Source organism: Argopecten irradians, chromosome 13 (genome assembly GCF_041381155.1).
Source record: "Argopecten irradians isolate NY chromosome 13, Ai_NY, whole genome shotgun sequence".
Classification (NCBI taxonomy): Eukaryota; Metazoa; Mollusca; class Bivalvia; order Pectinida; family Pectinidae; genus Argopecten; species Argopecten irradians.
The window spans coordinates 36697180-36723615 of NC_091146.1; the positions used below are offsets into that span (position 1 = coordinate 36697180).

A 26436-nucleotide genomic window follows, 5' to 3' on the forward strand; every position below is an offset into this window, starting at 1 on the left:
GTTAACTTTTCACATTTTGAAATTCTTCTCAAGTACTACCGGTGTGATTAGGCTGAAACTTGCATGAAATGATCCCGACATGGTCCCGACAAAGTGTTGTTGTTTTTCGGGTCGAACTGAAATTCAAGATGGCCGGCACAGCCACCATCTTGAAAACACATTTTGAACTTCTTTTCAAGTTCTACCAGTGTGGTTTAGCTGAAACTTGCATGAAATGGTCCTGACATGGTCCTGACAAAGTGTTGTTGTCTTTTAGGTCAATCCGAAATCCAAGATGGCCGCCACAGCCACCATCTTGAAAACACATTTTGAACTTCTTCTCAAGTTCTACCTGTGCGATTTAGCTGAAACTTGCATGAAATGATCCTGACATGGTCCTGACAAAGTGTTGTTATTTTTTGGGTCAATCCGAAATCTAAGATGGCAGCAACAGCCGCCATCTTGAAAACACATTTTGAACTTCTTTTGAAGTTCTACCGGTGCGATTTAGCTGAAACTTGCATGAAATGATCCTGATATGATCTCTGTTTGATCCCAAATCGAAGATGGCTACCATGACACCATATATGATTAATTTGACTGTTGCCGAGGTAGTTAAATGACCGTTAAGGCCCTTGGGCCTCTTGCATTCCAAAAATATTTGGTTGCCATGATAACTTAGGTTACTATAAACAGAATTCTGAAAAAATGTAAAACTATAAACAGTAATTTATTGGTTTTTAGATCAATTGATGTTGACATTTAGATGCCTATATATTATTTCTCACATGTATCAGTAATGGTTACCATGGACACATAACCTGTCAAAATGAACGTAAAAGGAATTTGCATATGTATTTGCTATTATGTTTGGTTCTATCTTCAAATAGTTGCCATTGTCTTAAATGAGGGGTAGCATGGGGGTGTTCATTAGCCTCACAGTTATAATTTTTGTTTAGACAGGAAGAGTCGATGTTAACGCCCCACGGATCTCCGGGCATGCTGGGAAGATACTGGACATTAAATGGAGTCCGTTCAGCGATTACATGATAGCCTCCTGCTCCGATGATAATACCGTAAGTATTTTACACAGTCTCATGGTGGTTTGGGGACCTTTGTAAGCAATATCATCACAGGGAATGGTGGTGTTTTGGGGTAAGAAATATTATCACAGGGGATGGTGGTGTTTTAGGGTAAGAAATATTATCACATGTGATGGTGGTGTTTTGAGGACCTTTGTAAGCAATATTATCACAGAGGGATGTTTTTGGGGCGTTTTTGGGTTGCGTGTTATGGGATGTTTGATGATTGGGATAGATAATTAATGACCATTTTGTAAACAGGTGAAGGTCTGGCAGGTGCCAGAGAAAGGACTAAGTGGAAACCTCACAGAGTGGTTAGTGGATCTCCATGGCCACAGTCGCCGGACAACCTACATCGACTGGCATCCGACGGCAGAGAATATCTTACTTAGTACTGGAATGGACTTCAAGGTGATTGGCTGCATCCTTCAATGGCTGTCTATGTTAAAGACTTTTACATAAAACTGCCTAGAAAATGTTAAACTCATTCACCCCTGAAATTCTATTATGGACTGCTCTTGTCTTTGATGTAGAAGAGTCTACACAGGTTAATTTGACCTGAAAAAATCTGTACCTGAAATTGAGGTCAATTTCATATGGAGAATACTTCAGGCCAATTTCAGGTCAATTTCACCTTTTCAGGTCAATTTCACCTGAAATTGACCTGAGAAAATCTTCATGTGAATTCAGGTCAAAAATTTCACCTGAATTCAGGTCAATTTTTTGACCTGAAAACATCTTCAGGTGAAATTCAGGTTAATTTCATATGACCTGAAATGACCTTTTAGCTTTTTTAAGGTAAATTTGGCCTGAAATTTACCTGAAATTTACCTGAAGACATTATGCCTGTGTAAATGTGTCTTTGGGATTGAATAAGTGAGTACTTAAATTGACTTTAAGTTCTGTACAGATTGAGATTTTTGCATGATAGATTTAGTTACCCTTTATTGACCAAGCTCATCAGATCCACTACCAATGGTTTACAATTAGTTTATGTTTCCATAGGACAAAGTGGTCTGTGGTAAAATGACAAAATGTATTGTTCTGTGCTTACCTATTAAATATTCATGTTTTGTTGTAGAGTATTTTGTGGAACATCGAGCAGGCCGAGCCTATCAACATTGTAGACTGTCACACTGACACCATCTTTTCGACCTCCTGGAATCGTGAGGGAAGCCTTTTTGCCTCCACATGTAAAGATCGAAAGCTCCGTATCATAGATCCTAGGCTTTGTTCCGTCGCCATGGTGAGTTGGAACAGATAACAGTTACTAAATGCAAATGATTTAACTGGATAACTTTTATTTACAGTTCACCTATTTTACCAGGAGACACAGGGACATGTTAAGTTGTCTCCCCTTTACTGTCTGTTATAGGAGACACAGGGACATGATTGAATTATCTCCCCTTTACTGCCTGTTATAGGAGACACAGGGACATGATTGAATTGTCTCCCCTTTACTGTCTGTTATAGGAGACACAGGGACATGATTGAATTGTCTCCCCTTTACTGTCTGTTATAGGAGACACAGGGACATGATTGAATTGTCTCCCCTTTACTGTCTGTTATAGGAGACACAGGGACATGATTGAATTGTCTCCCCTTTACTGTCTGTTATAGGAGACACAGGGACATGATTTAATTGTCTCCCCTTTACTGTCTGTTATAGGAGACACAGGGACATGATTGAATTATCTCCCCTTTACTGCCTGTTATAGGAGACACAGGGACATGATTGAATTGTCTCCCCTTTATTGTCTGTTATAGGAGACACAGGGACATGATTGAATTGTCTCCCCTTTATTGTCTGTTATAGGAGACACAGGGACATGATTGAATTGTCTCCCCTTTACTGCCTGTTATAGGAGACACAGGGACATGATTGAATTGTCTCCCCTTTACTGTCTGTTATAGGAGACACAGGGACATGATTGAATTGTCTCCCCTTTACTGTCTGTTATAGGAGACACAGGGACATGATTGAATTGTCTCCCCTTTATTGTCTGTTATAGAAGACACAGGGACATGATTGAATTGTCTCCCTTTACTGTCTGTTATAGGAGACACAGGGACATGATCATTGAATTGTCTCCCCTTTACTGTCTGTTATAGGAGACACAGTTACATGATTGAATTGTCTCCCCTTTACTGTCTGTTATAGGAGACACAGTGACATGATTGAATTGTTTCCCCTTTATTGTCTGTTATAGGAGACACAGGGACATGATTGAATTATCTCCCCTTTACTGCCTGTTATAGGAGACACAGGGACATGATTGAATTGTCTCCCCTTTATTGTCTGTTATAGAAGACACAGGGACATGATTGAATTATCTCCCCTTTACTGCCTGTTATAGGAGACACAGGGACATGATTGAATTGTCTCCCCTTTACTGTCTGTTATAGGAGACACGGGGACATGATTGAATTGTCTTCCCTTTGCATCCTGGTATTTACACCTTACCTATTTTACCAGGAGACACAGGGACATGTTGAGTTTTTTCCCCTTTACTGCCTGTTATAGGAGACACAGGGACATGATTGAATTGTCTCCCCTTTACTGTCTGTTTTAGGAGACACAGGGACATGATTGAATTGTCTCCCCTTTACTGTCTGTTATAGGAGACACAGGGACATGATTGAATTGTCTCCCCTTTACTGTCTGTTATAGGAGACACAGGGACATGATTGAATTGTCTCCCCTTTACTGTCTGTTATAGGAGACACAGGGACATGATTGAATTGTCTCCCCTTTACTGTCTGTTATAGGAGACACAGGGACATGAATGAATTGTCTCCCCTTTACTGTCTGTTATAGGAGACACAGGGACATGATTGAATTGTCTCCCCTTTACTGTCTGTTATAGGAGACACAGGGACATGAATGAATTGTCTCCCCTTTACTGTCTGTTATAGGAGACACAGGGACATGATTGAATTGTCTCCCCTTTAGTGTCTGTTATAGGAGACACAGGGACATGAATGAATTGTCTCTTCTTTACTGTCTGTTATAGGAGACACAGGGACATGATTGAATTGTCTCCCCTTTAGTGTCTGTTATAGGAGACACAGGGACATGATTGAATTGTCTCCCCTTTACTGTCTGTTATAGGAGACACAGGGACATGATTGAATTGTCTCCCCTTTACTGTCTGTTATAGGAGACACAGGGACATGATTGAATTGTCTTCCCTTTGCATCCTGGTATTTACACCTTACCTATTTTACCAGGAGACACAGGGACATGATTGAATTGTCTCCCCTTTACTGTCTGTTATAGGAGACACAGGGACATGTGGGAAACAAAGCATCTAAAATAGTATTCGCCAGCAACCAGAACAAACTCATCACCACTGGATTTGACAGGATGTCCACCAGGCAACTAGCATTGTGGGATATCGTAAGTAAGGGAGAGCATTATGGGAATTACAAGGCATTGTGGGATTCCGTAAGTAAGGGAGGGCATTGTGGGAATTACAAGGCATTGTGGGATTTCGTAAGTAAGGGAGGGCATTGTGGGAATTACAAGGCATTATGGGATATTGTAAGTATAAAAGCATTGTAAGTGTAATATTGAATTGTGGGATATTGTAAGTATAAAAGCATTGTAAGTGTAATATTGAATTGTGGGATATTGTAAGTATAAAAGCATTGTAAGTGTAATATTGAATTGTGGGATATTGTAAGCAAGGGAATCATAATGAGATAAACACTGTATTAAGCTAGTATATTAATAATCTAAAATAAAAGGCTAAAATAAATTCAAAGTAAAATCAAAAATCATTTTTATGGAATATATTCAGCCACTTTAGGGGCTTCTTCAGTCCAATATAACACTATCACAATATGTTCGTCTACATGTTTGTTTACATCTAATGTGTGCAGGTATGAACTGTCTTGGCCCACTTGGGATAAAGTGTTACACTGTAGTTCCTTCGGATGGTTGATTCTAGACAAAAGTATAGGTTCAAATCATAACCACTAGATGGCGTTGTTCTACTTTCATTTACATCATTTAATTAAAATTATGTCATCCAACACATTCAAAGGAAAAGTTGAAACATATAGCAACAAAAGCTAAAAGATTGCAACAATATTGAAAAGACTGTATTCTTTACCAGAATCTCAATAAGCCTCGTTCTTTCAATACTAATTCAGTGTTTTTCATGCCTATATATCTATGGCCCCTATCCTAATTGTATTTCTTGTTATTTTTTCCCAAATCTATGTCTAAATTTCCCAAATCTGTAACTCTGATGCACATTTTGTTTTACAAAACAAAAAAATCTGGAAATCCCCAGTCATATTAAGTAAGTACATTCTTAGACTGGGTCTTAATGAAGCGTCATTGTTTATTTCTACTTTATACCTTTTCCAAAATTTTCATGAACACATCGCTCATACTTGTAATAAAAACACTGTAATTAAAGTTTTACCAGACTTTGTATCTGTCCAGTGAAGCATGCAACAAGATTTTGTTGGAACAAAACTTGGGGATATTGACAGTAAAATAATTGTGTGATTTTGTCTGCACAGAGATTTACAGTATATGTATTGATCATAAAGTGTTCTCCAGACAAGGTATGATGTGTCAGTTGGTAACATATTTTGATGAATTGAATCGTTGTAGAAAAATTTCCGGACGCCGCTCAATATGATTGAGATAGATAGCTCGAGTGGCATTGTCTTACCTTACTACGACCATGATTCTAGGGTTGTCTACGTAGCTGGTAAGGTAAGTAACACTAAGAATAGGTTATCTCCCTTTACAGTCCCTACAACATTAGGGATAGTTATCTTCCTTTATAGTCCCTAAAACATTAGGGATAGTTATCTCCCTTTATAGTCTCTACAACATCAGGGATAGTTATCTCCCTTTATAGTCCCTACAACATTAGGGATAGTTAATCTCTTTATAGTCCCTACAACATCAGGGATAGATATCTCCCTTTATAGTCCCTACAACATCAGGAATAGTTATCTCCCTTTATAGTCTCTACAACATCAGGGATAGTTATCTCCCTTTATAGTCCCTACAACATCAGGGATAGTTATCTCCCTTTATAGTCCCTACAACATCAGGAATAGTTATCTCCCTTTATAGTCTCTACAACATCAGGAATAGTTATCTCCCTTTATAGTCTCTACAACTTCAGGAATAGTTATCTCCCTTTATAGTCTCTTCAACATCAGGGATAGTTATTTCCGTTTATAGTCCCTACAACATCAGGGATAGTTATCTCCCTTATAGTCCCTACAACATCAGGGATAGTTATCTCCCTTTATAGTCCCTACAACATCAGGGATAGTTATCTCCCCTTATAGTCTCTACAACATCAGGGATAGGTTATCTCCCTTTATAGTCCCTACAACATCAATAATAGTTATCTCCCTTTATAGGCCCTTTTTAGTGAAAATTATCTTCATGAGGATACTTGTCACAGCATCGTTTCTTAAACGTGACGAGTTTTCAGTCTCCTTAAAAAATATTATTTGTTATTTCAATGAGATTCTCAAAATTGACACTTTGTAATTTGCTATTTTAGGGTGATGGAAACATTCGATATTTTGAGGTAACGGATGACTCAGCAGCGATACACTATCTAAACCAGTTCCAGTCGCCATTCCCTCAGAGAGGACTCGGTGAGTAGTCATGGTTACCAGTTCCCACTCCCAAAGAGAGGGGTCGGTGAGTAGTCATGGTTACCAGTCCCCACTCCCAAAGAGAGGGGTCGGTGAGTAGTCATGGTTACCAGTCCCCACTCCCACAGAGAGAGCTCAGTGAGTAGTCATGGTTACCAGTCCCCACTCCCACAGAGAGCTCAGTGAGTAGTCATAGTTACCAGTCCCCACTCCCACAGAGAGGACTCGGTGAGTAGTCATGGTTACAAGTCCCCACTCCCACAGAGAGGGGTCAGTGAGTAGTCATGGTTACCAGAACCCACTCCCACAGAGAGGGCTCTGTGAGTAGTCATGGTTACAAGTCCCCACTCCCACAGAGAGGGTTCAGTGAGTAGTCATGGTTACCAGTCCCCACTCCCACAGAGAGGGGTCATTAAGTAGTCATGGTTACCAGTCCCCACTCCCACAGAGAGGGGTCAATGAGTAATTATGGTTACCAGTCCCCAGTGAGTAGTCATGGTTACCAGTCCCCACTCCCAAAGAGAGGGGTCTGTAAGTAGTCATGGTTGCCATTCCCAACTCCCACAGAGAGGGCTCGGTAAGTAGTCATGGTTACCAGTCCCCACTCCCATAGAAAGTGGTCTGTAAGTAGTCATGGCTACCAGTCCCCACTCCCACAGAGAGGGCTCGGTAAGTAGTCATGGTTACCAGTCCCCACACCCACAGAGAGGACTTGGTAAGTAGTTATGGTTACCAGTCCCCACTCCCACAGAGAGGACTCGGTAAGTAGTCATGGTTACCAGTCCCCACTCTCACAGAGAGGACTCGGTAAGTAGTCATGGTTACCAGTTCCCACTCCCACAGAGAGGACTCGGTAAGTAGTCATGGTTACCAGTCCCCACTCCCACAGAGAGGACTCGGTAAGTAGTCATGGTTACCAGTCCCCACTCCCACAGAGAGGACTCGGTAAGTAGTCATGGTTACCAGTCCCCACTCCCACAGAGAGGACTCGGTAAGTAGTCATGGTTATCAGTCCCCACTCCCACAGAGAGGACTCGGTATGTAGTCATTGTTACCAGTCCCCATTTCCAGATTTAATTGACCATTACAACAATAAGTGTGAAGCCATTGTTTTCTGTGACTGGACACTAACTGTCATTTCCTGTGTAGATGTGATGCCAAAGTGAGGCTATGACCATTGTTTTTTTGTGACTGGGCACTAACTGTCATTTCCTGTGTAGGTGTGATGCCAAAGTGAGGCGATGACCATTGTTTTTTGTGACTTGGCACTAACTGTCATTTCCTGTGTAGGTGTGTTGCCAAAGTGAGGCTATGACCATTGTTTTTTGTGACTGGGCACTAACTGTCATTTCCTGTGTAGGTATGATGCCAAAGTGAGGCGATGACCATTGTTTTTTGTGACTTGGCACTAACTGTCATTTCCTGTGTAGGTGTGTTGCCAAAGTGAGGCTATGACCATTGTTTTTTGTGACTGGGCACTAACTGTCATTTCCTGTGTAGGTGTGATGCCAAAGCGAGGCTGTGATACGACTAAATGTGAAGTGATGCGGTTTTACAAATTATTGGCTGCCAAGGACGTTGTAGAGCCTATCTCCATGATAGTACCAAGAAAGGTAAACAACTCAGGAAAGTTTTGAGCTTTCTTCATTGATTGATACACAGTAGATGAGATATGAACACTAGTCTTTTTAAAGGCTTCTGAGCTCCTATATTCCTGTAGCACTTTTCTAATGGCTCTCATAAAAAAAAAAAAAAAAAAAAAAAAGCAATATCAATATGTCGATGGTGAAGTTAATAACCAGTGATTTCTGTTGATTTAGAAATCCATGTTTTGACTTGATTTCTTTGAAGTTACAAAAACAAAATTCAATCTTTTTAAAAAGGTCACCTGCATGATCATGGTGAATTATTGTCTTTTGTTTACTGGACTTCATAAAATATTGTACATGCAGCCATATATCTGATTACAGTCAAGTTTAAAAATCACAGTTATCGCAAGTTAAAATGCCATTTACATTTGCGGGTATTTCAAGATCCCAAAATGACTTGAGTAAAGTACAAGTTACCGTTGATTAGTCCAACCTTCCGAAGACTATATCGTCACAAAATTCACATCAATTGATGATGTCATAATCACGGGAAGGTGGGACTTATCGACGGTAAATTGTACTTTACCCATGTCATTTTTGGATCTCGAAACAGTTGTAATAATCACTATTGGACTTTTGAATCCGGTAACTTCTGTAAATCAATTTGTAGGCAGCATTAAGTGACATTTAGTAAAATATCACATGAGATTGATAAATGGACAATAGCAAACAAAGTTATTGCCCTTTGTCACAATATCATTATAATGCCATATGAAGACTAACTTCTTGTCATTGAGTAATTAGTCCCTGATCTGTACAATCTGTATGCCATCTTCGCAAATATTTTTGATGAGTTTTGACATGGAAATTGTCTGATAGTAACATACAGAGTTATTGCCCTTGGTAATTTTGATCGATGTTGTGAACACAATGACTACAAGATCTAAGAAGTGTATGAAAATGGAAATTGTTTTTAAGTAATTTAAAGGGTACTTTAAGCGTTTTGTTTTTTCTTTCTTTTATGATAGATATACATTTTTCCATTTTTGCAGTCCGACAAATTCCATGAAGACATTTTCCCACCAACAGCAAGTATGATTCCTTCCTTGTCGGCAGATGAGTGGATTTCTGGCCAGAATCGTGAGCCAATCCTCGTATCTCTTTTGGTAAATGGACTTTGTAGGATTTCCTTTGTTTTTGGCAGTAGGATTTTCTAGGATCTTGTAAAATGTTGTAATTTACTGCAAATTCAGAGAAAATGTTTTAGTGAATATGAAGTTGATTTATGAGTTTAAACAGGACATTTCACAGGGCATTGTGGTGTTCTGAGCATGACCTATTGAAGCATGAGTTTAGGATTTCTTTCTATAAACTGCCATAACACACTTCTGTTGGAACTTTGGAATGTTTTATGTATCTTATGCATGTAGTAGAGTAGAGTCTCCAATAATTTTGGCTTGACAAAGGTCATTAACAAAGGTCATAGGTGTCATCGGACAAAGGTCATTGACAAAGGTCATAGGTGTCATCGGACAAAGTCATTGACAAAGGCCATAGGTGTCATCGGACAAAGGTCACTGACAAAGGTCACTTACATGGAGAGGGAACTTATCTGGGGTAAGACACTTACATGGAGAGGGAACTTATAGGGGGTAGGATACTTACATGGAGAGGTAACTTATAGGGGGTAGGATACTTACATGGAGAGGTAACTTATAGGGGGTAGAACACTTACATGGAGAGGGAACTTATAGGGGTTAGGACACTTACATGGAGAGGGAACCTACAGGGGGTAGGACACTTACCTGGAGAGGGAACTTATAGGGGGTAGGATACTTACATGGAGAGGTAACTTATAGGGGGTAGGACACTGACATGGAGAGGGAACTTATAGGGGGTAGGACACTTACATGGAGAGGGAACTTATAGGGGGTAGGACACTTACATGGAGAGAGAACTTATAGGGGGTAGGACACTTACATGGAGAGGGAACTTATAGGGGGTAGGACACTTACATGGAGAGGGAACCTATAGGGGTAGGACACTTACATGGAGAGGGAACTTATAAGGGGTAGGACACTTACATGGAGAGGTAACTTATAGGGGGTAGGATACTTACATGGAGAGGTAACTTATAGGAGGTAGGACACTTACATGGAGAGAGAACTTATAGGGGGTAGGACACTTACATGGAGAGGGAACTTATAGGGGGTAGGACACTTACATGGAGAGGGAACTTATAGGGGGTAGGACACTTACATGGAGAGGGAACCTATAGGGGTAGGACACTTACATGGAGAGAGAACTTATAGGGGGTAGGACACTTACATGGAGAGGGAACCTATAGGGGGTAGGACACTTACATGGAGAGGGAACTTATAGGGGGTAGGACACTTACGTGGAGAGGGAACTTATAGGGGGTAGGATACTTACATGGAGAGGGAACATATAGAGGGTAGGACACTTACATGGAGAGGTAACTTATAGGGGGTAGGATACTTACATGGAGAGGGAACCTATAGGGGGTAGGACACTTACATGGAGAGGGAACCTATAGGGGTAGGACACTTACATGGAGAGAGAACTTATAGGGGGTAGGACACTTACGTGGAGAGGGAACCTATAGGGGGTAGGACACTGACATGGAGAGGGAACTTATAGGGGGTAGGACACTTACGTGGAGAGGGAACTTATAGGGGGTAGGATACTTACATGGAGAGGGAACCTATAGAGGGTAGGACACTTACATGGAGAGGTAACTTATAGGGGGTAGGATACTTACATGGAGAGGGAACCTATAGAGGGTAGGACACTTACATGGAGAGGGAACCTATAGGGGTAGGACACTTACATGGAAAGAGAACTTATAGGGGGTAGGACACTTACGTGGAGAGGGAACTTATAGGGGGTAGGATACTTACATGGAGAGGGAACCTATAGGGGGTAGGACACTTACAGGGAGAGGGAACTTATAGGGGGTAGGACACTTACATGGAGAGGTAACTTATAGGGGGTAGGACACTTACATGGAACGGGAACTTATAGGGGATAGACTTACATGGAGAGGGAACTTTGGGGGTAGGATACTTACATGGAGAGGGAACCTATAGGGGGTAGGACACTTACATGGAGAGGTAACTTATAGGGGGTAGGACACTTACATGGAGAGGGAACTTATAGGGGGTAGGATACTTACATAGAGAGGGAACTTATAGGGGGTAGGATACTTAAATGGAGAGGGAACTTATAGGGGGTAGAATACTTACATGGAGAGAGAACTTATAGGGGGTAGGACACTTACATGGAGAGGGAACTTATAGGGGGTAGGACACTTACATGGAGAGGGAACTTATAGGGGGTAGGATACTTACATGGAGAGGGAACCTATAGGGGTAGGACACTTACATGGAGAGGTAACTTATAGGGGGTAGGACACTTACATGGAGAGGTAACTTATAGGGGGTAGGACACTTACGTGGAGAGGGAACCTATAGGGGGTAGGACACTTACATGGAGAGGGAACTTATAGGGGGTAGGACACTTACATGGAGAGGGAACCTATAGGGGGTAGGACACTTACATGGAGAGGGAACTTATAGGGGGTAGGACACTTACATGGAGAGGGAACTTATAGGGGGTAGGACACTTACATGGAGAGGGAACTTACAGGGGGTAGGATACTTACATGGAGAGGGAACTTATAGGGGGTAGGACACTTACATGGAGAGAGAACATATAGGGGTAGGATACTTACATGGAGAGGGAACTTATCTGGGGTAGGATACTTACATGGAGAGAGAACTTATAGGGGGTAGGATACTTACGTGGAGAGGGAACTTATAGGGGGTAGGATACTTACGTGGAGAGGGAACTAATAGGGGATAGGACACTTACGTGGAGAGGGAACTTATAGGGGGTAGGATACTTATGTGGAGAGAGAACTTATAGGGGGTAGGACACTTACATGGAGAGGGAACTTATAGGGGGTAGGACACTTACATGGAGAGGGAACTTATAGGGGGTAGGATACTTACGTGGAGAGGGAACTTATAGGGGGTAGGATACTTATGTGGAGAGGGAACTTATAGGGGGTAGGACACTTACATGGAGAGGGAACTTATAGGGGATAGACTTACATGGAGAGGGAACTTTAGGGGGTAGGACACTTACATGGAGAGGGAACTTATAGGGGGTATAGACTTACATGGAGAGGGAACTTATAGGGGATAGACTTACATGGAGAGGGAACTTATAGGGGATAGACTTACATGGAGAGGGAACTTATAGGGGATAGACTTACATGGAGAGGGAACTTATAGGGGATAGACTTACATGGAGAGGGAACTTTGGGGGAAGGGGCGACTTTTTGGGACAATGTTCATAAGGCTTAGAGTAAGGGCTGTATTTGAGGTTAAAATGGTATAATTACTGAAGATTATATTCATTTGGTAGATTTTGTAGGTGTGTTTTAAGTAGATGAGTATGACATTGTGCGCTGATTTTGTCTTGCATGTCGACAGGATGGTAGTGTTACCAACTCCCCAAAGAGTACCTCAGCTAGAGCCGTGCAGAAACAGGTAATACTGCAAAACATGTCTTTAAAATCTTTGGAACTCATATAATTGCATTTTCTTGAATGCTTATTTTACTAACACCAATTTAAGTATCTACTCACATGTGATTAATTTCCTCTTGTTTATTTCACAATTAAGTAGATACTTAACATTCTAATGTAGGTTTAGCCTGATGCCAAATCCAATTGCAACTTGTTTGCAATAAAATTTGTTGAAATTGATACTGAACATTCATTTTATAATTAGTTGTTTGAGTATTTTGTAGAAGTTATTGTGATTGTTTGAAATTTAACACATGTCTTTTTTAAAATGTGTCTTTCATTAATGGTTTGATGTTGGTAGCCAACTGTAATGGAATGTATAGAATTTTACATGGACCAGTCATTGACCAATCGCCAGGTGGCATGTAGCCACACCTTATGCTCGCAAACACAGGTGTACCTATTCAATGTCATAGCAAATGTCGTAAAATACACAATATACAAAATGCTATGTCATGTGCAGTACCCTGACGGTTTGATTGGCAGCTGGCTATCTGTCAATTAGTGGACAGGGCTATTTCAACCGTAAAGTAAGAGTTTGGCTTGTCAGCAGGATGCCTGCCGAGTACTGACTAACCAAAATCTCTTTCTCCAGAGATATCCCTGACAGTCCCAATGTTTTATTGGATATCCCTGACGGACCCAATGTTTTATTGGATATCCCTGACGGACCCAATGTTTTATTGGATATCCCTGACAGTCCCAATGTTTTATTGGATATCCCTGACAGTCCCAATGTTTTATTGGATATCCCTGACGGACCCAATGTTTTATTGGATATCCCTGACAGACCCAATGTTTTATTGGATATCCCTGACGGACCCAATGTTTTATTGGATATCCCTGACGGACCCAATGTTTTATTGGATATCCCTGACAGACCCAATGTTTTATTGGATATCCCTGACGGACCCAATGTTTTATTGGATATCCCTGACGGACCCAATGTTTTATTGGATATCCCTGACGGACCCAATGTTTTTATTGGATATCCCTGACGGACCCAATGTTTTATTGGATATCCCTGACGGACCCAATGTTTTATTGGATATCCCTGACGGACCCAATGTTTTATTGGATATCCCTGACGGACCCAATGTTTTATTGGATATTCCTGACGGACCCAATGTTTTATTGGATATTCCTGACGGACCCAATGTTTTATTGGATATCCCTGACGGACCCAATGTTTTATTGGATATCCCTGACAGTCCCAATGTTTTATTGGATATCCCTGACAGTCCCAATGTTTTATTGGATATCCCTGACGGACCCAATGTTTTATTGGATATCCCTGACAGACCCAATGTTTTATTGGATATCCCTGACGGACCCAATGTTTTATTGGATATCCCTGACGGACCCAATGTTTTATTGGATATCCCTGACAGACCCAATGTTTTATTGGATATCCCTGACGGACCCAATGTTTTATTGGATATCCCTGACGGACCCAATGTTTTATTGGATATTTCTGACAGACCCAATGTTTTATTGGATATTCCTGACAGACCCAATGTTTTATTGGATATTCCTGACAGACCCAATGTTTTATTTATTTTCTTCCATATTTTAACAAATATAAAAAGATAGAATTTCATTTGTCGAGAAGCATTGTGTCAAAATTTATGACAAAATGGTTTTTCAGCAATAGACATTTAATTTACCACCTGTGTGTATTATAGACAAAGGTGTGTAAACTGAGCTACACAATACCTTGTTGATTTGTTACAGGACGGATCCCTGGCCCAGACCCCGACCATCACCACTTACAAGGCCATGAGTCCACCTCACCTTGACCGCCCAGTCCCCTTCGGACCGACGGCTACTGGTCAGACTGGGAGACAGACGGGACAACCCCGACAACAGCGTGCTGAACCAGCTTCTCTCAAAAACATCAAACGTCTCAGTTCTAACGAGGACTTTGTGTCGTTAAGGTGAGTGGATGTGTTATATTATAAGTAGTGAAGGCCTCTAGCTGAGTGAAAAATTTGCCTGCTAATTACTCGGCAAGCCTTCTGCTGACTTACTGAAATTTTCTCTCTGTATGTTCCCTGTATTGGACTGTGATGGTGTAGTGGTTAAGGTCCCCGTCATTTTACCACAAGTCCTGGATTCACTTCTTTAGTCACAAGTTCAAATATCATGTGGGGCATTGTTAAGTACTGACCAGTTCAAATATCATGTGGGGCATTGTTAGGTAATGATCAGTTCAAATATCATGTGAGGTATTTTCAGGTACTGACCAGTTCAAATATCATGTGGGGCATTGTTAGGTACTGACCAGTTCAAATATCATGTGGGGCATTGTTAGGTACTGACCAGTTCAAATATCATGTGAGGCATTTTCAGGTACTGACCAGTTCAAATATCATGTGGGGCATTGTTAGGTACTGACCAGTTCAAATATCATGTGGGGCTTTGTTAGGTACTGACCAGTTCAAATATCATGTGGGGAATTTTCAGGTACTGACCAGTTCAAATATCATGTGGGGCATTGTTAGGTACTGACCAGTTCAAATATCATGTGGGGCATTTTCAGGTACTGACCAGTTCAAATATCATGTGGGGCATTGTTAGGTACTGACCAGTTCAAATATCATGTGGGGCATTGTTAGGTACTGACCAGTTCAAATATCATGTGAGGCATTTTCAGGTACTGACCAGTTCAAATATCATGTGGGGCATTGTTAGGTACTGACCAGTTCAAATATCATGTGGGGCATTGTTAGGTACTGACCAGTTCAAATATCATGTGGGGAATTTTCAGGTACTGACCAGTTCAAATATCATGTGGGGCATTGTTAGGTACTGACCAGTTCAAATATCATGTGGGGCATTGTTAGGTACTGACCAGTTCAAATATCATGTGGGGCATTGTTAGGTACTGACCAGTTCAAATATCATGTGGGGCATTGTTAGGTACTGACCAGTTCAAATATCATGTGGGGCATTGTTAGGTACTGACCAGTTCAAATATCATGTGAGGCATTTTCAGGTACTGACCAGTTCAAATATCATGTGGGGCATTGTTAGGTACTGACCAGTTCAAATATCATGTGGGGAATTTTCAGGTACTGACCAATTCAAATATCATGTGGGGCATTGTTAGGTACTGACCAGTTCAAATATCATGTGGGGCATTGTTAGGTACTGACCAGTTCAAATATCATGTGGGGCATTTTCAGGTACTGACCAGTTCAAATATCATGTGGGGCATTTTCAGGTACTGACCAGTTCAAATATCATGTGGGGCATTGTCAGGTGCTGATCACAGGTTGGTAGTTTTTCTCTGCTTTTGTCTTTTCTCCACCATTGAAACTTGACATGTCAGTAATGTTAATCAGATGTTAAACTAGAATCCAATCTGACTTGGTCATTCTGTCTACAGTGATGCGAGTTTAGATAAGAAAATTAAGCCATTAGATCTGAAAAAGTCACATTCCGAAGACCAGAGTGCAGCGTCCAGGACAGCCGTCCGGAAAGTGTGGACTCCGACCTCTCCGAGCGGGAAAGATCAACCTACAAATGGGTTTTCTGGCCCCGATAGTAACAGTGATGTAAGTATAGTGAATGTTTGAAGAAAAAAAAAAAAAAATGAAGCAAAATATTCAGTGATGGCCAGTACCAACAGTAGTATTCAGACATACAGAATGGAGTGAAAATTATAATTGAAATTATTTCAGTATGTGTTACTACCAAAATAGTGTTCTTCTAGCCTAGAAATTAAAAAATTCAAACTATCGTTACATGTCACTTTTAAGACAGTTCATCTGTTATGTCATGTGAATGACATTTTATATGGTATTTTCATTGGACCAGTTTGTAGCACTACTGGAATATAGTCCATGAAAATGCCATGAATAAGACTATTAAAAAGTATGAAAAAATCATTGGCAAACCCAATGAAAAAGGTAAATTATGATAAAAAAAATCAATGAAAATGTTTTATCAGGAAGGATTACATTCTGAACAAATCTAGAGTCTTCATTGTAAAGTCCAATATTTTGAACAAATCTAGAGTTTTCATTGCATTGTCCAACATTCTGAACAATTGTAGAGCCTTCATTGTAAAGTTCAACATTCTGAACAAATCTAGAGTCTTCATTGTAATGTCCAACATTCCAAACAATTCTAGACTCTTCATTGTAAAGTTCAATATTTTGAACAAATCTAAAATCTTCATTGTAAATTCCAACATTGCAAACAATTCTGGAGCCTTTATTGTAAAAGTTCAACGTTCTGCACAAATCCTAGAGTCTTCATTGTAAAGTTCAACATTTTGAACAAATCTAGAGTCTTCATTGTAAAGTTCAACATTTTGAACAAATCTAGAGTCTTCATTGCAAAGTTCAACATTTTGAACAAATCTAGAGTCTTCATTGTAAAGTTCAACATTTGAATAAATCTAGGGTCTTCATTGCGTTATCGAACATTCTGTGGATCCTTAAGAACATTTCAAGCTGACGTCTGCTGTCTACAAGTGTCAAGGGTGAAAAAACATTGCAAAAATTAAGCAAATTTGGAAATATTGTCATTTTTGATGGGTTTTTCTGAAAGCAAAAATGTAGTCTTGAACAAACTCAACATTTTATTTTGAATATATGCAGTCACTTAGATGCATCTTTAGGAGAAATATATAGTTTATTGTTTTCTGTAATTTCTAGAAGAAAAAAATCAAAAAGCCAAACGATAATCCAATTTTTAAATTAGCTTAATTTATGCATATTTCGGATGGTTACCATGGCAACATCATCTGCAATTATACACAACTATCATACAAACTTTATCAGGGATGTACTCGATAATTGAAATTCAATAATTTCAAATCACTGAATAACAGCTTTTGAAAATTTGACAGATTTGGGGGCCAAAAAAGGGCCCGAACCACATAACCGCTAGTCCTTTTGACATTTTCTACATTCCTTAAAGTAGAAATGTTTTCCTTTTGACGACAGAAAACTTAAAATGGCTCGCACGTTTAATTGTCAAATTTCATAGAAAGGTTATAAATATCCTTATCATGATACAAGATTATTAAAAAAAAAATTGATTAATTTTGTTATTTTAGATATCAACCCATTCCTCAAAACAAGAGCAGGGACCGTTCATTAACCCTAACCCTCATTATGGGAGTAATCTCCCTTTATCAAAACCTATGAATACCAAGCCCTCCCCCAGTACACAGTCTGTGGAGCTGTTACTGGGGTACACCCCACAGCTGCCTGAGGAACAAAACCATGTAAGTCATGTGATGGCATGGTCACTAACCAAACATCCAATCAAATTAGAGCTCTCAGTAATATATCCACAGTAGCTGCTAGCTATTCACCAATCATATTTGGAGATCTTGTTGAACTACTAACCAATCATATTAGAGATCTCAGTGAACTATTAACCAATCATATTAGAGATCTCAGTGAACTATTAACCAATCATATTAGAGATCTCAGTGAACTATTAACCAATCATATTAGAGATCTCAGTGAACTATTAGCCAATCATATTAGAGATCTCAGTGAACAATTAACCAATCATATTTGAGACCTCTGTGAACTACTAACTAATCATATTTGAAGATTTGTGCAATTAATAACAATGGCAATCAAAGGGACTGTAGATATTAACCAATCATATAAGAATATAAGAGTTCTTAGAAAACTATTAACCAATCAAATTTAAGATATCTGAAATTATTAACCAATCATATTTGGAGAATTGTGAACTAACCAATAACAGATCTCCCACTGAATTAATAACCAGTTTAGACCTCCTGGACCAGTAATATATGGGAAGCCATATTAGTTTTCATTATTATAACCTATTACTGATTTCGTTAATTATAAAGTGTTAGCTAATTGTATCGAAGAATCTGTAGAAATTATCACACCGAAACTGATTAATGGTTTGTTCAGTTTCTGCTCCAGTTCTATATTGGTATTTATTTGAACCCAGGAATAAATACAGCTTAAAAGAATGAATCCTGACATCATGGAGATGTTAAATGTACTGTAATTTACCAACTTTCTTTCACATACAATTTACTTCAGCAAATTTTGCGATCCAGTTACATTCATGAAAGTTTATTTCTGCGAATTAGCATCTTCATCATTGACACTGATAGGAATTTTAAAGTCAATTTTGAAATCTGCGAATTTTAATCTTCAAGAACTTGTTTTGAAGCATAAGTTGCGAAGATGTATGTGTGTTGCAGAGACATGTGACTGTTTGTAGATTCTGGCTATGGTACCGAGTCATTTGGACTTTATCACATTAGATCATTATCAGGCGGTATCTGGTGTCGGTACCCCATATTTTTACTGGTTAAACCTGGCTGAGGTACAGAGTATTTTGCACTTAATCACATTAGATAACATACAGATAGTATAGAATAGCAGTACCCCTGAAATTGTACTGCCTCCCCTGCAAGATAATGAAACCCCTGTTTATCGTCCTTACCACAGGGACTTGGCACGAATTTCGAACCAACATAATATATTATATATATTTGTATTGTATATCAATATTGTTGGTTAGAAATTTATGCCAGATGCCTGTGGTCCTTACTCCCTGTATTATAACATTAGAGCTAGTTTAGCATTACAGTCAAACCTGTCTACATTGTATCTATGTATAGACCACACAGGGACCAAGAACAAATGGTCTTAATAGCCAAGTGGTCTTCCAGAGAACAAATTGTGTTGAAATTGACCATTTGTGAGAGTGGTATTATTAAACAGGTGGTTTTTATACAGAGATGGTCTTTATACAGAGGTGGTCTTTATACAGAGGTGGTCTGATTGAGCAGGTGGTCTTTATACAGAGATGGTCTTTATACAGAGGTGGTCTGATTGAGCAGGTGGTCTTTATACAGAGATGGTCTTATTGAACAGGTGGTCTTTATACAGAGGTGGTCTGATTGAGCAGGTGGTCTTTATACAGAGGTGGTCTTTATACAGAGGTGGTCTTATTAAAAGGTGGTCTATATACAGAGGTGGTCTTTATACAGAGGTGGTCTTATTAAACAGGTGGTCTTTATACAGAGGTAGTCTTGTTAAACAGGTGGTCTTTATACAGAGGTGGTCTTATTGAACAGGTGGTCTTTATACAGAGAAAGTCTTTATACAGAGGTAGTCTTTATACAGAGGTGGTCTTATTAAGCAGATGGTCTTCATACAGAGATGGTCTTTATACAGAGTTGGTCTTATTAAGCAGATGGTCTTTATACAGAGATGGTCTTTATACAGAGGTGGTCTTTATACAGAGGTGGTCTGATTGAGCAGGTGGTCTTTATACAGAGGTGGTCTTCATACAGAGGTGGTCTTTATACAGAGGTGGTCTTATTGAACAGGTGGTCTTTATACAGAGGTGTTGGTCTTTATACAGAGGTGGTCTTATTGAACAGGTGGTCTTTATACAGAGGTGGTCTTTATACAGAGGTGGTCGGTTAAAGGCAGGTTTGGTTGTACATTGATTTATTAATAATCATTTAACGTTAATATGATTTCTGCTTACATTACTCCATTTTATTTATGTATCGAGCAGTTTTAAACTTGTCTATATTTACATTTTATTTTCCTTTGTTAACATCCTGTTGCTTAGACTGTAAACATGCCTATTTTAACAGCTTTCATCTTTGGTATTGTGTACTGATAGTATTTTACGTAATATGTATATTTGGTTTTGCTAGTTTAACTTTCTATAACAGCCAGGGTTATATGGGATATGTGTAAGAAATTATTCACGAAGATTTAATGAATGTCAAAATATTCATGCTGTGAATTAAATTCCAGTTATTATACTTGTATGATTATGTCCAAGTAAGATTTTGTTTCATAATTTTGAATACAGTGGAACTTGTTTGATACGAACTCGGATAATTCGAAAACCCGGCTTAATACGAAGTACTTTGCCGGTCCCGGCCGAATTCCCTCTTTATCTTTGTTTAAAGAACTCGGATAATTCGAATTTGGAAAACTCGAAGAACTCGGATAATACGAAGTACATTTTGGGTCCGAATGACAAAAATCATACATAAAACGTTCTTATAACTCGAAATGAGATTTTTTGGACAACGAGATCGCCGAAAATGCCGATTTCTTTTTCATAAATCTGCCGTAGAACGGCATTTCAAAATATATATCTCGGTTTTATTGTCATAATTTTGCAACTACCATCGGCGAATTTGACATATCTCTTGTTCACATCGTTTTACGACATGAAACTAGTCTATATAGTACCAAGTAAAGAGATCGTCAGTAGACACGAGAACTCGCTTAATTCGAACGCTCGGATAACTCGAAGTTTTATCTCGGTCCCTTCGAGTTCGTATTAACCGAGTTCCACTGTAATTGCAAATCTATATTTCCTAAGGTTAGCATTAGGGTTCTCTACAAGTTTAATTTCAGTTATAAATCTATATCTTCAGTAAGATCTCTACAAGGTTAATTTCAGTTATTTTCAGTATTTAAAATTTATCATTTATTGAGAATACGTCCCAGAAAATTGATGCATCCTTGATTAATTGTCTGTAGCGATCATTTGCCCATTGGTCCTTGGGTACATTTCAAAAATGACCTTTTGATAATAATGATTCAGGATATTTCGATAGTCTTTTTAAGTAGCCCCTTCAAAATTGTGAAAATCCTAAAAATGATACATGCGTTGTGTGCCAAAATAAATATGTCAAATATTTTGTAATTAGAATGTTCATTCATTTAATGCTAATCGAGGATTTATTATAGAATATGGTACGTAGTTAAAGACCATCCTAGACCGCTCCCTACTGTAGTGAGTTCTTACCTATAGAAGAGGATACTCAAATGATTTACCATGTTTTTACCAGGATTTATTATAGAATATGGTACGTAGTTATAGACCATCCTAGACCGCTCCCTACTGTAGTGAGTTCTTACCTATAGAAAAGGATACTCAAATGATTTACCATGTTCAACCCAATAGGCACCCATGCAGGGCATTTAAAAAATTGAGAAAAAAAAAACTAAAAAGTTGCTTAATATTAGATGAAATTATTGCAAACCTGATATACATTTTTGTATAGTTTTGGTCTTATGCCTAGATTTTTGAAATGAGGCCTCAAAAAGGGGAGGGGCATTTATAGGGACATGGGCGCTTATTTGGTCGAATATGGTATGTAATCTTTAACTACATGCAATGACTAAATTTTAGGTGAACTTAGTATTTTAGGAGAATTTTCATTATTGTGCATGAGTAAGATTATTTATCTATGTATGATTAAAAATACATGAAATTGTATAAATTGTGTAGTGATCTTGATAGAAAATTTTAGGAAACATCACATAGAGCAGGTTTAATTTTACTATCAATATTATTTTCTTTTACTGTGCTGTCATGTGAAATGGAAACTCGTTGTTCGTGTGAGATGATAACACAATGTTTAAACATCTGTCGAGATTTAGGAAGGCCTTTAATTGGCTTCAAACTTTGGAGATTTTTCTTCATTGTTTCCACATCAAGAGTTTGCATGGACTCATAGATCTTGGGTTCAAACCCTAGTTCTGGTGTGTCTTAAGAAAAGTGTGTTGAATTAAAAAAAAAAAACATATTACTAAATAGATGAAAAGTAAATCATCAGGAACAGAGTTTCTGTTTGACCTTTCTATTTGATCTTTCTGTTTGACCTTTCCGTTTGACCTCCCAGAGCCTGGCAAAAACTTTGAACATGCACACTTGTCTAATGATTAGTTGAATAAAACTTTTCCAATCTTTTAAGCCTACTGATACATGTTTAGAATCGTTCAGTACATAGCCAGCAGGTCTATTTACTGGCCTCTGTATACTGTCAATTATATTTAGCTGACTGGGTGGTCGATTATCACACCAGAGACCCAAGCTAGATTCCTGATTGAGGCACTTTACTTTACTTTTGGTTTGCTAAGTGAGCAAGTGTTTTTGTCAGGCTCTGAATCCCCTACTCAATATCTTATGTTATCTGTAGAACTGCTTTAGTGAAATTAGCTTATATTTATTCTACATGTACTCAGTTCTTGCTTTTGTATATATTCCTGTCGCCATGGCGATCTTATTCTTGTAGAAAGTTCACATCAAGAAGGTATGGGCTTCCTCTCCCAGCCCTAACACTTTACCCACAATGCACCTGTGGCAGGAAGTGTCTTTGAATGAATCGGAGGTAGGTGGTGTGCTGGGATTGAAGTGTTAGTGTGAGACTAGTCTGGAAATGTAGACTTTGAGTTACATAGCAGATATTACGCACGTGATTATTTCTTCTGTAGAAAATAGAAATGTTTTTCTTTTAATTTGAACTTGATTTTTATGCCTCGACATGACAAAGGGTGGGGGATGTGTACAACATGTTACAGAAGTGAGTCCCATCCTGAAACATCAATATAAGTTGTGTTTCTAATCATATCAATTTCAATAGTTTTTGAATATGTTAATTATACTCCCCGTAATGAAGGGCGTATTCTGGAATCAAATTATACTCCCCGTAACGAAGGGCGTATACTGGAATCAAATTATACTCCCCGTAACGAAGGGCGTATACTGGAATCAAATTATACTCCCCGTACAAAGGGCGTATACTGGAATCAAATTATACTCCCCGTAACGAAGGGCGTATGCTAGAATCAAATTATACTCCCCGTAACGAAGGGAGTATACTGGAATCAAATTATACCCCACGTAACGAAGGGCGTATATTGGAATCAAATTATACTCCCCGTAACGAAGGGCGTATACTGGAATCAAATTATACTCCCCGTAACGAAGGGCGTATACTGGAATCAAATTATACTCCCCGTAACGAAGGGCGTATACTGGAATCAAATTATACTCCCCGTAACGAAGGGCGTATACTTGAATCAAATTATACTCCCCGTAACGAAGGGCGTATACTGGAATCAAATTATACTCCCCGTACAAAGGGCGTATACTGGAATCAAATTATACTCCCCGTAACGAAGGGCGTATGCTAGAATCAAATTATACTCCCTGTAACGAAGGGCGTATACTGGAATGAAATCAAACTCCCCGTAACGAAGGGCGTATACTGGAATCAAATTATACTCCCCGTAACGAAGGGAGTATACTGGAATCAAATTATACCCCACGTAACGAAGGGCATATACTGGAATCAAATTATACTCCCCGTAACGAAGGGCGTATACTGGAATCAAATTATACTCCCCGTAACGAAGGGCGTATACTGGAATCAAATTATACTCCCCGTAACGAAGGGCGTATACTGGAATCAAATTATACTCCCCGTAACGAAGGGCGTATACTGGAATCAAATTATACTCCCCGTAACGAAGGGCGTATGCTAGAATCAAATTATACTCCCCGTAACGAAGGGCGTATACTGGAATCAAATTATACTCCCCGTAACGAAGGGCGTATACTGGAATCAAATTATACTCCCCGTAACGAAGGGCGTATGCTAGAATCAAATTATACTCCCCGTAACGAAGGGAGTATACTGGAATCAAATTATACTCCCCGTAATGAAGGGCGTATACTGGAATCAAATTATACCCCCCGTAACGAAGGGCGTATACTGGAATCAAATTATACTCCCAGTAACGAAGGGCGTATACCTGAATCAAATTATACTCCCCGTAACGAAGGGCGTATACTGGAATCAAATTATACCCCCCGTAACGAAGAGCGTATACTGGAATCAAATTATACTCCCAGTAACGAAGGGCGTATACTGGAATCAAATTATACTCCCCGTAACGAAGGGCGTATACTGGAATCAAATTATACTCCCCGTAACGAAGGGCATATACTGGAATCAAATTATACTCCCCGTAACGAAGGGCGTATACTGGAATCAAATTATACTCCCCGTAACGAAGGGCGTATACTGGAATCAAATTATACTCCCCGTAACGAAGGGCGTATACTGGAATCAAATTATACTCCCCGTAATGAAGGGCGTATAGTGGAATCAGCTTGTTCGTTTTTCCGGTAAAAATAATTTGTCCACAAAACTCCTCCTTAAACACTTCATTAATTTCAATAAAACCAGGTAGATGTACATGTACCTTGTTTGCTGAACTTTCCTGTCCTGTCGAAATGTCCCATTGTGTCATGTCGCCGTTCAATTCCGTTTGGAGTGCACATGTCATACAGACATTTATCACATATTAATCACTGGTCCGTTCAGTAATATGTCATAAATATCGTAAGACACATGCAATAACATTTTTGTGACATATCACAGATAAAAATGACGTCATGATCAAGATATGACATCACATGTTTGTTTCCGTAGACAGAAACTCAATCCATGTCTGATTTTGTCATTTGATGGAACAAAATTGAAAGTTTTGTCTAGATTTCCATACATACATTTTAAGTGATGTGATAAATAGAATCTTGCACTCATGGCTACATAATATGAAATTTATCAAACTTGTTAAATAATTTAATATTCCACTGTTTAAAGTCTCGTTTAATACCTTTGTTTTTTGTAAATTTGTGACTTAATAGTGTGGTATATAGCACATTCTTGAAAAAGAATTATAGAGATAAAGAAAAAGGAAAAAGTTTGAATGGCAGATTTTGTGCTTGATGTTTTTAGATAGAAGGGCTAGATGTAATTTCTTTGCAGTGGTACGGAGATATATCTCTCGTCTAAAATATTGTCAACAAAAGCTCCATTAAGTATGATAATGATTGGTATGTTCTGTAAGTGTTTATACATTGATAGAAGCTAAAAAAATGTAGATAATGTTGGGAGATCCACAATATTTTAACACATTCACCCCTGAAATTTCATAATGGACTAGTCTAGTCTTTGATAAAGAAGAGTCTAAACGTGTCTTCAGGGGTAAATAAGTTAATATAAAAGACTAAGTACATTGGTTGTAGATGTTGATCAGGTGTGTAATATCAATTACAAAACTGTTATGGTCAAATATCCAGGTGTGGACCTAATCCATCTTTGCAGATTACAAAGTTAGCTCCCTTGCTGGTAGGTATCCATTGGGATGTTTTTATTTTGTGAGTGAAATTCACATCGATTTCTCTGAAAAGTATAACATTTTGCTCACAAACACATGACATCACAATCAATACCTACCCGCAAGGGCAGATAACTCTGTGATATATGCAAATACAGAATAGTTCTGGAACTGAATTTACCTACCGTAATATCCAGTCTTAAATAGGTCACTGTGGCTATAAATAGAATTGTAAATGTGCATGACTTTAATATCTCAGTAATATTTCTTTCAGTTACGTAAAGCCTACTTCAATCAGATGGAAGAAATCAAAAGTCTGAAGGAGCAGATCAGTCTAAAGGACAAACGGATCCGACTATTAGAGGAGGAGATGGCCACGCTAAAAACACCCCGCTGTGGCCCAGGGGAGAGTGATTGTTAACACATATTCCAAGGGAGATAACTCACTGCAATCATGACCAGACCATGCTAAAAACACCTCGCTGTGGCCCAGGGGAGAGTGATTGTTAACACATATTCCAAGGGAGATAACTCACTGCAATCATGACCAGACCATG

At 39.0% G+C, this 26436-nt stretch overlaps 1 protein-coding gene across 7 annotated transcripts in view; it reads left to right on the forward strand.

Annotated features, from left to right (window-relative positions):
- Positions 1–26436, forward strand: part of LOC138305891 (coronin-2B-like) — a 58225-nt gene extending 31789 nt beyond the window's left edge. For 3 of the 7 annotated variants that reach the window (XM_069246159.1, XM_069246161.1, XM_069246160.1), the window contains 14 exons: positions 939–1055; positions 1323–1472; positions 2143–2307; positions 4342–4461; positions 5692–5796; positions 6608–6704; positions 8205–8317; positions 9346–9459; positions 12814–12870; positions 14643–14845; positions 16300–16468; positions 17980–18150; positions 22984–23079; positions 26154–26436. In XM_069246159.1, the coding sequence (XP_069102260.1) occupies positions 939–1055; positions 1323–1472; positions 2143–2307; positions 4342–4461; positions 5692–5796; positions 6608–6704; positions 8205–8317; positions 9346–9459; positions 12814–12870; positions 14643–14845; positions 16300–16468; positions 17980–18150; positions 22984–23079; positions 26154–26300 (1824 nt within the window). In that variant the 3' untranslated portion in view covers positions 26301–26436. The remainder of the gene's footprint in view (positions 1–938; positions 1056–1322; positions 1473–2142; positions 2308–4341; positions 4462–5691; positions 5797–6607; positions 6705–8204; positions 8318–9345; positions 9460–12813; positions 12871–14642; positions 14846–16299; positions 16469–17979; positions 18151–22983; positions 23080–26153) is intronic. The other 4 variants (XM_069246163.1, XM_069246165.1, XM_069246162.1 and 1 more) reach the window with 4 other exon arrangements.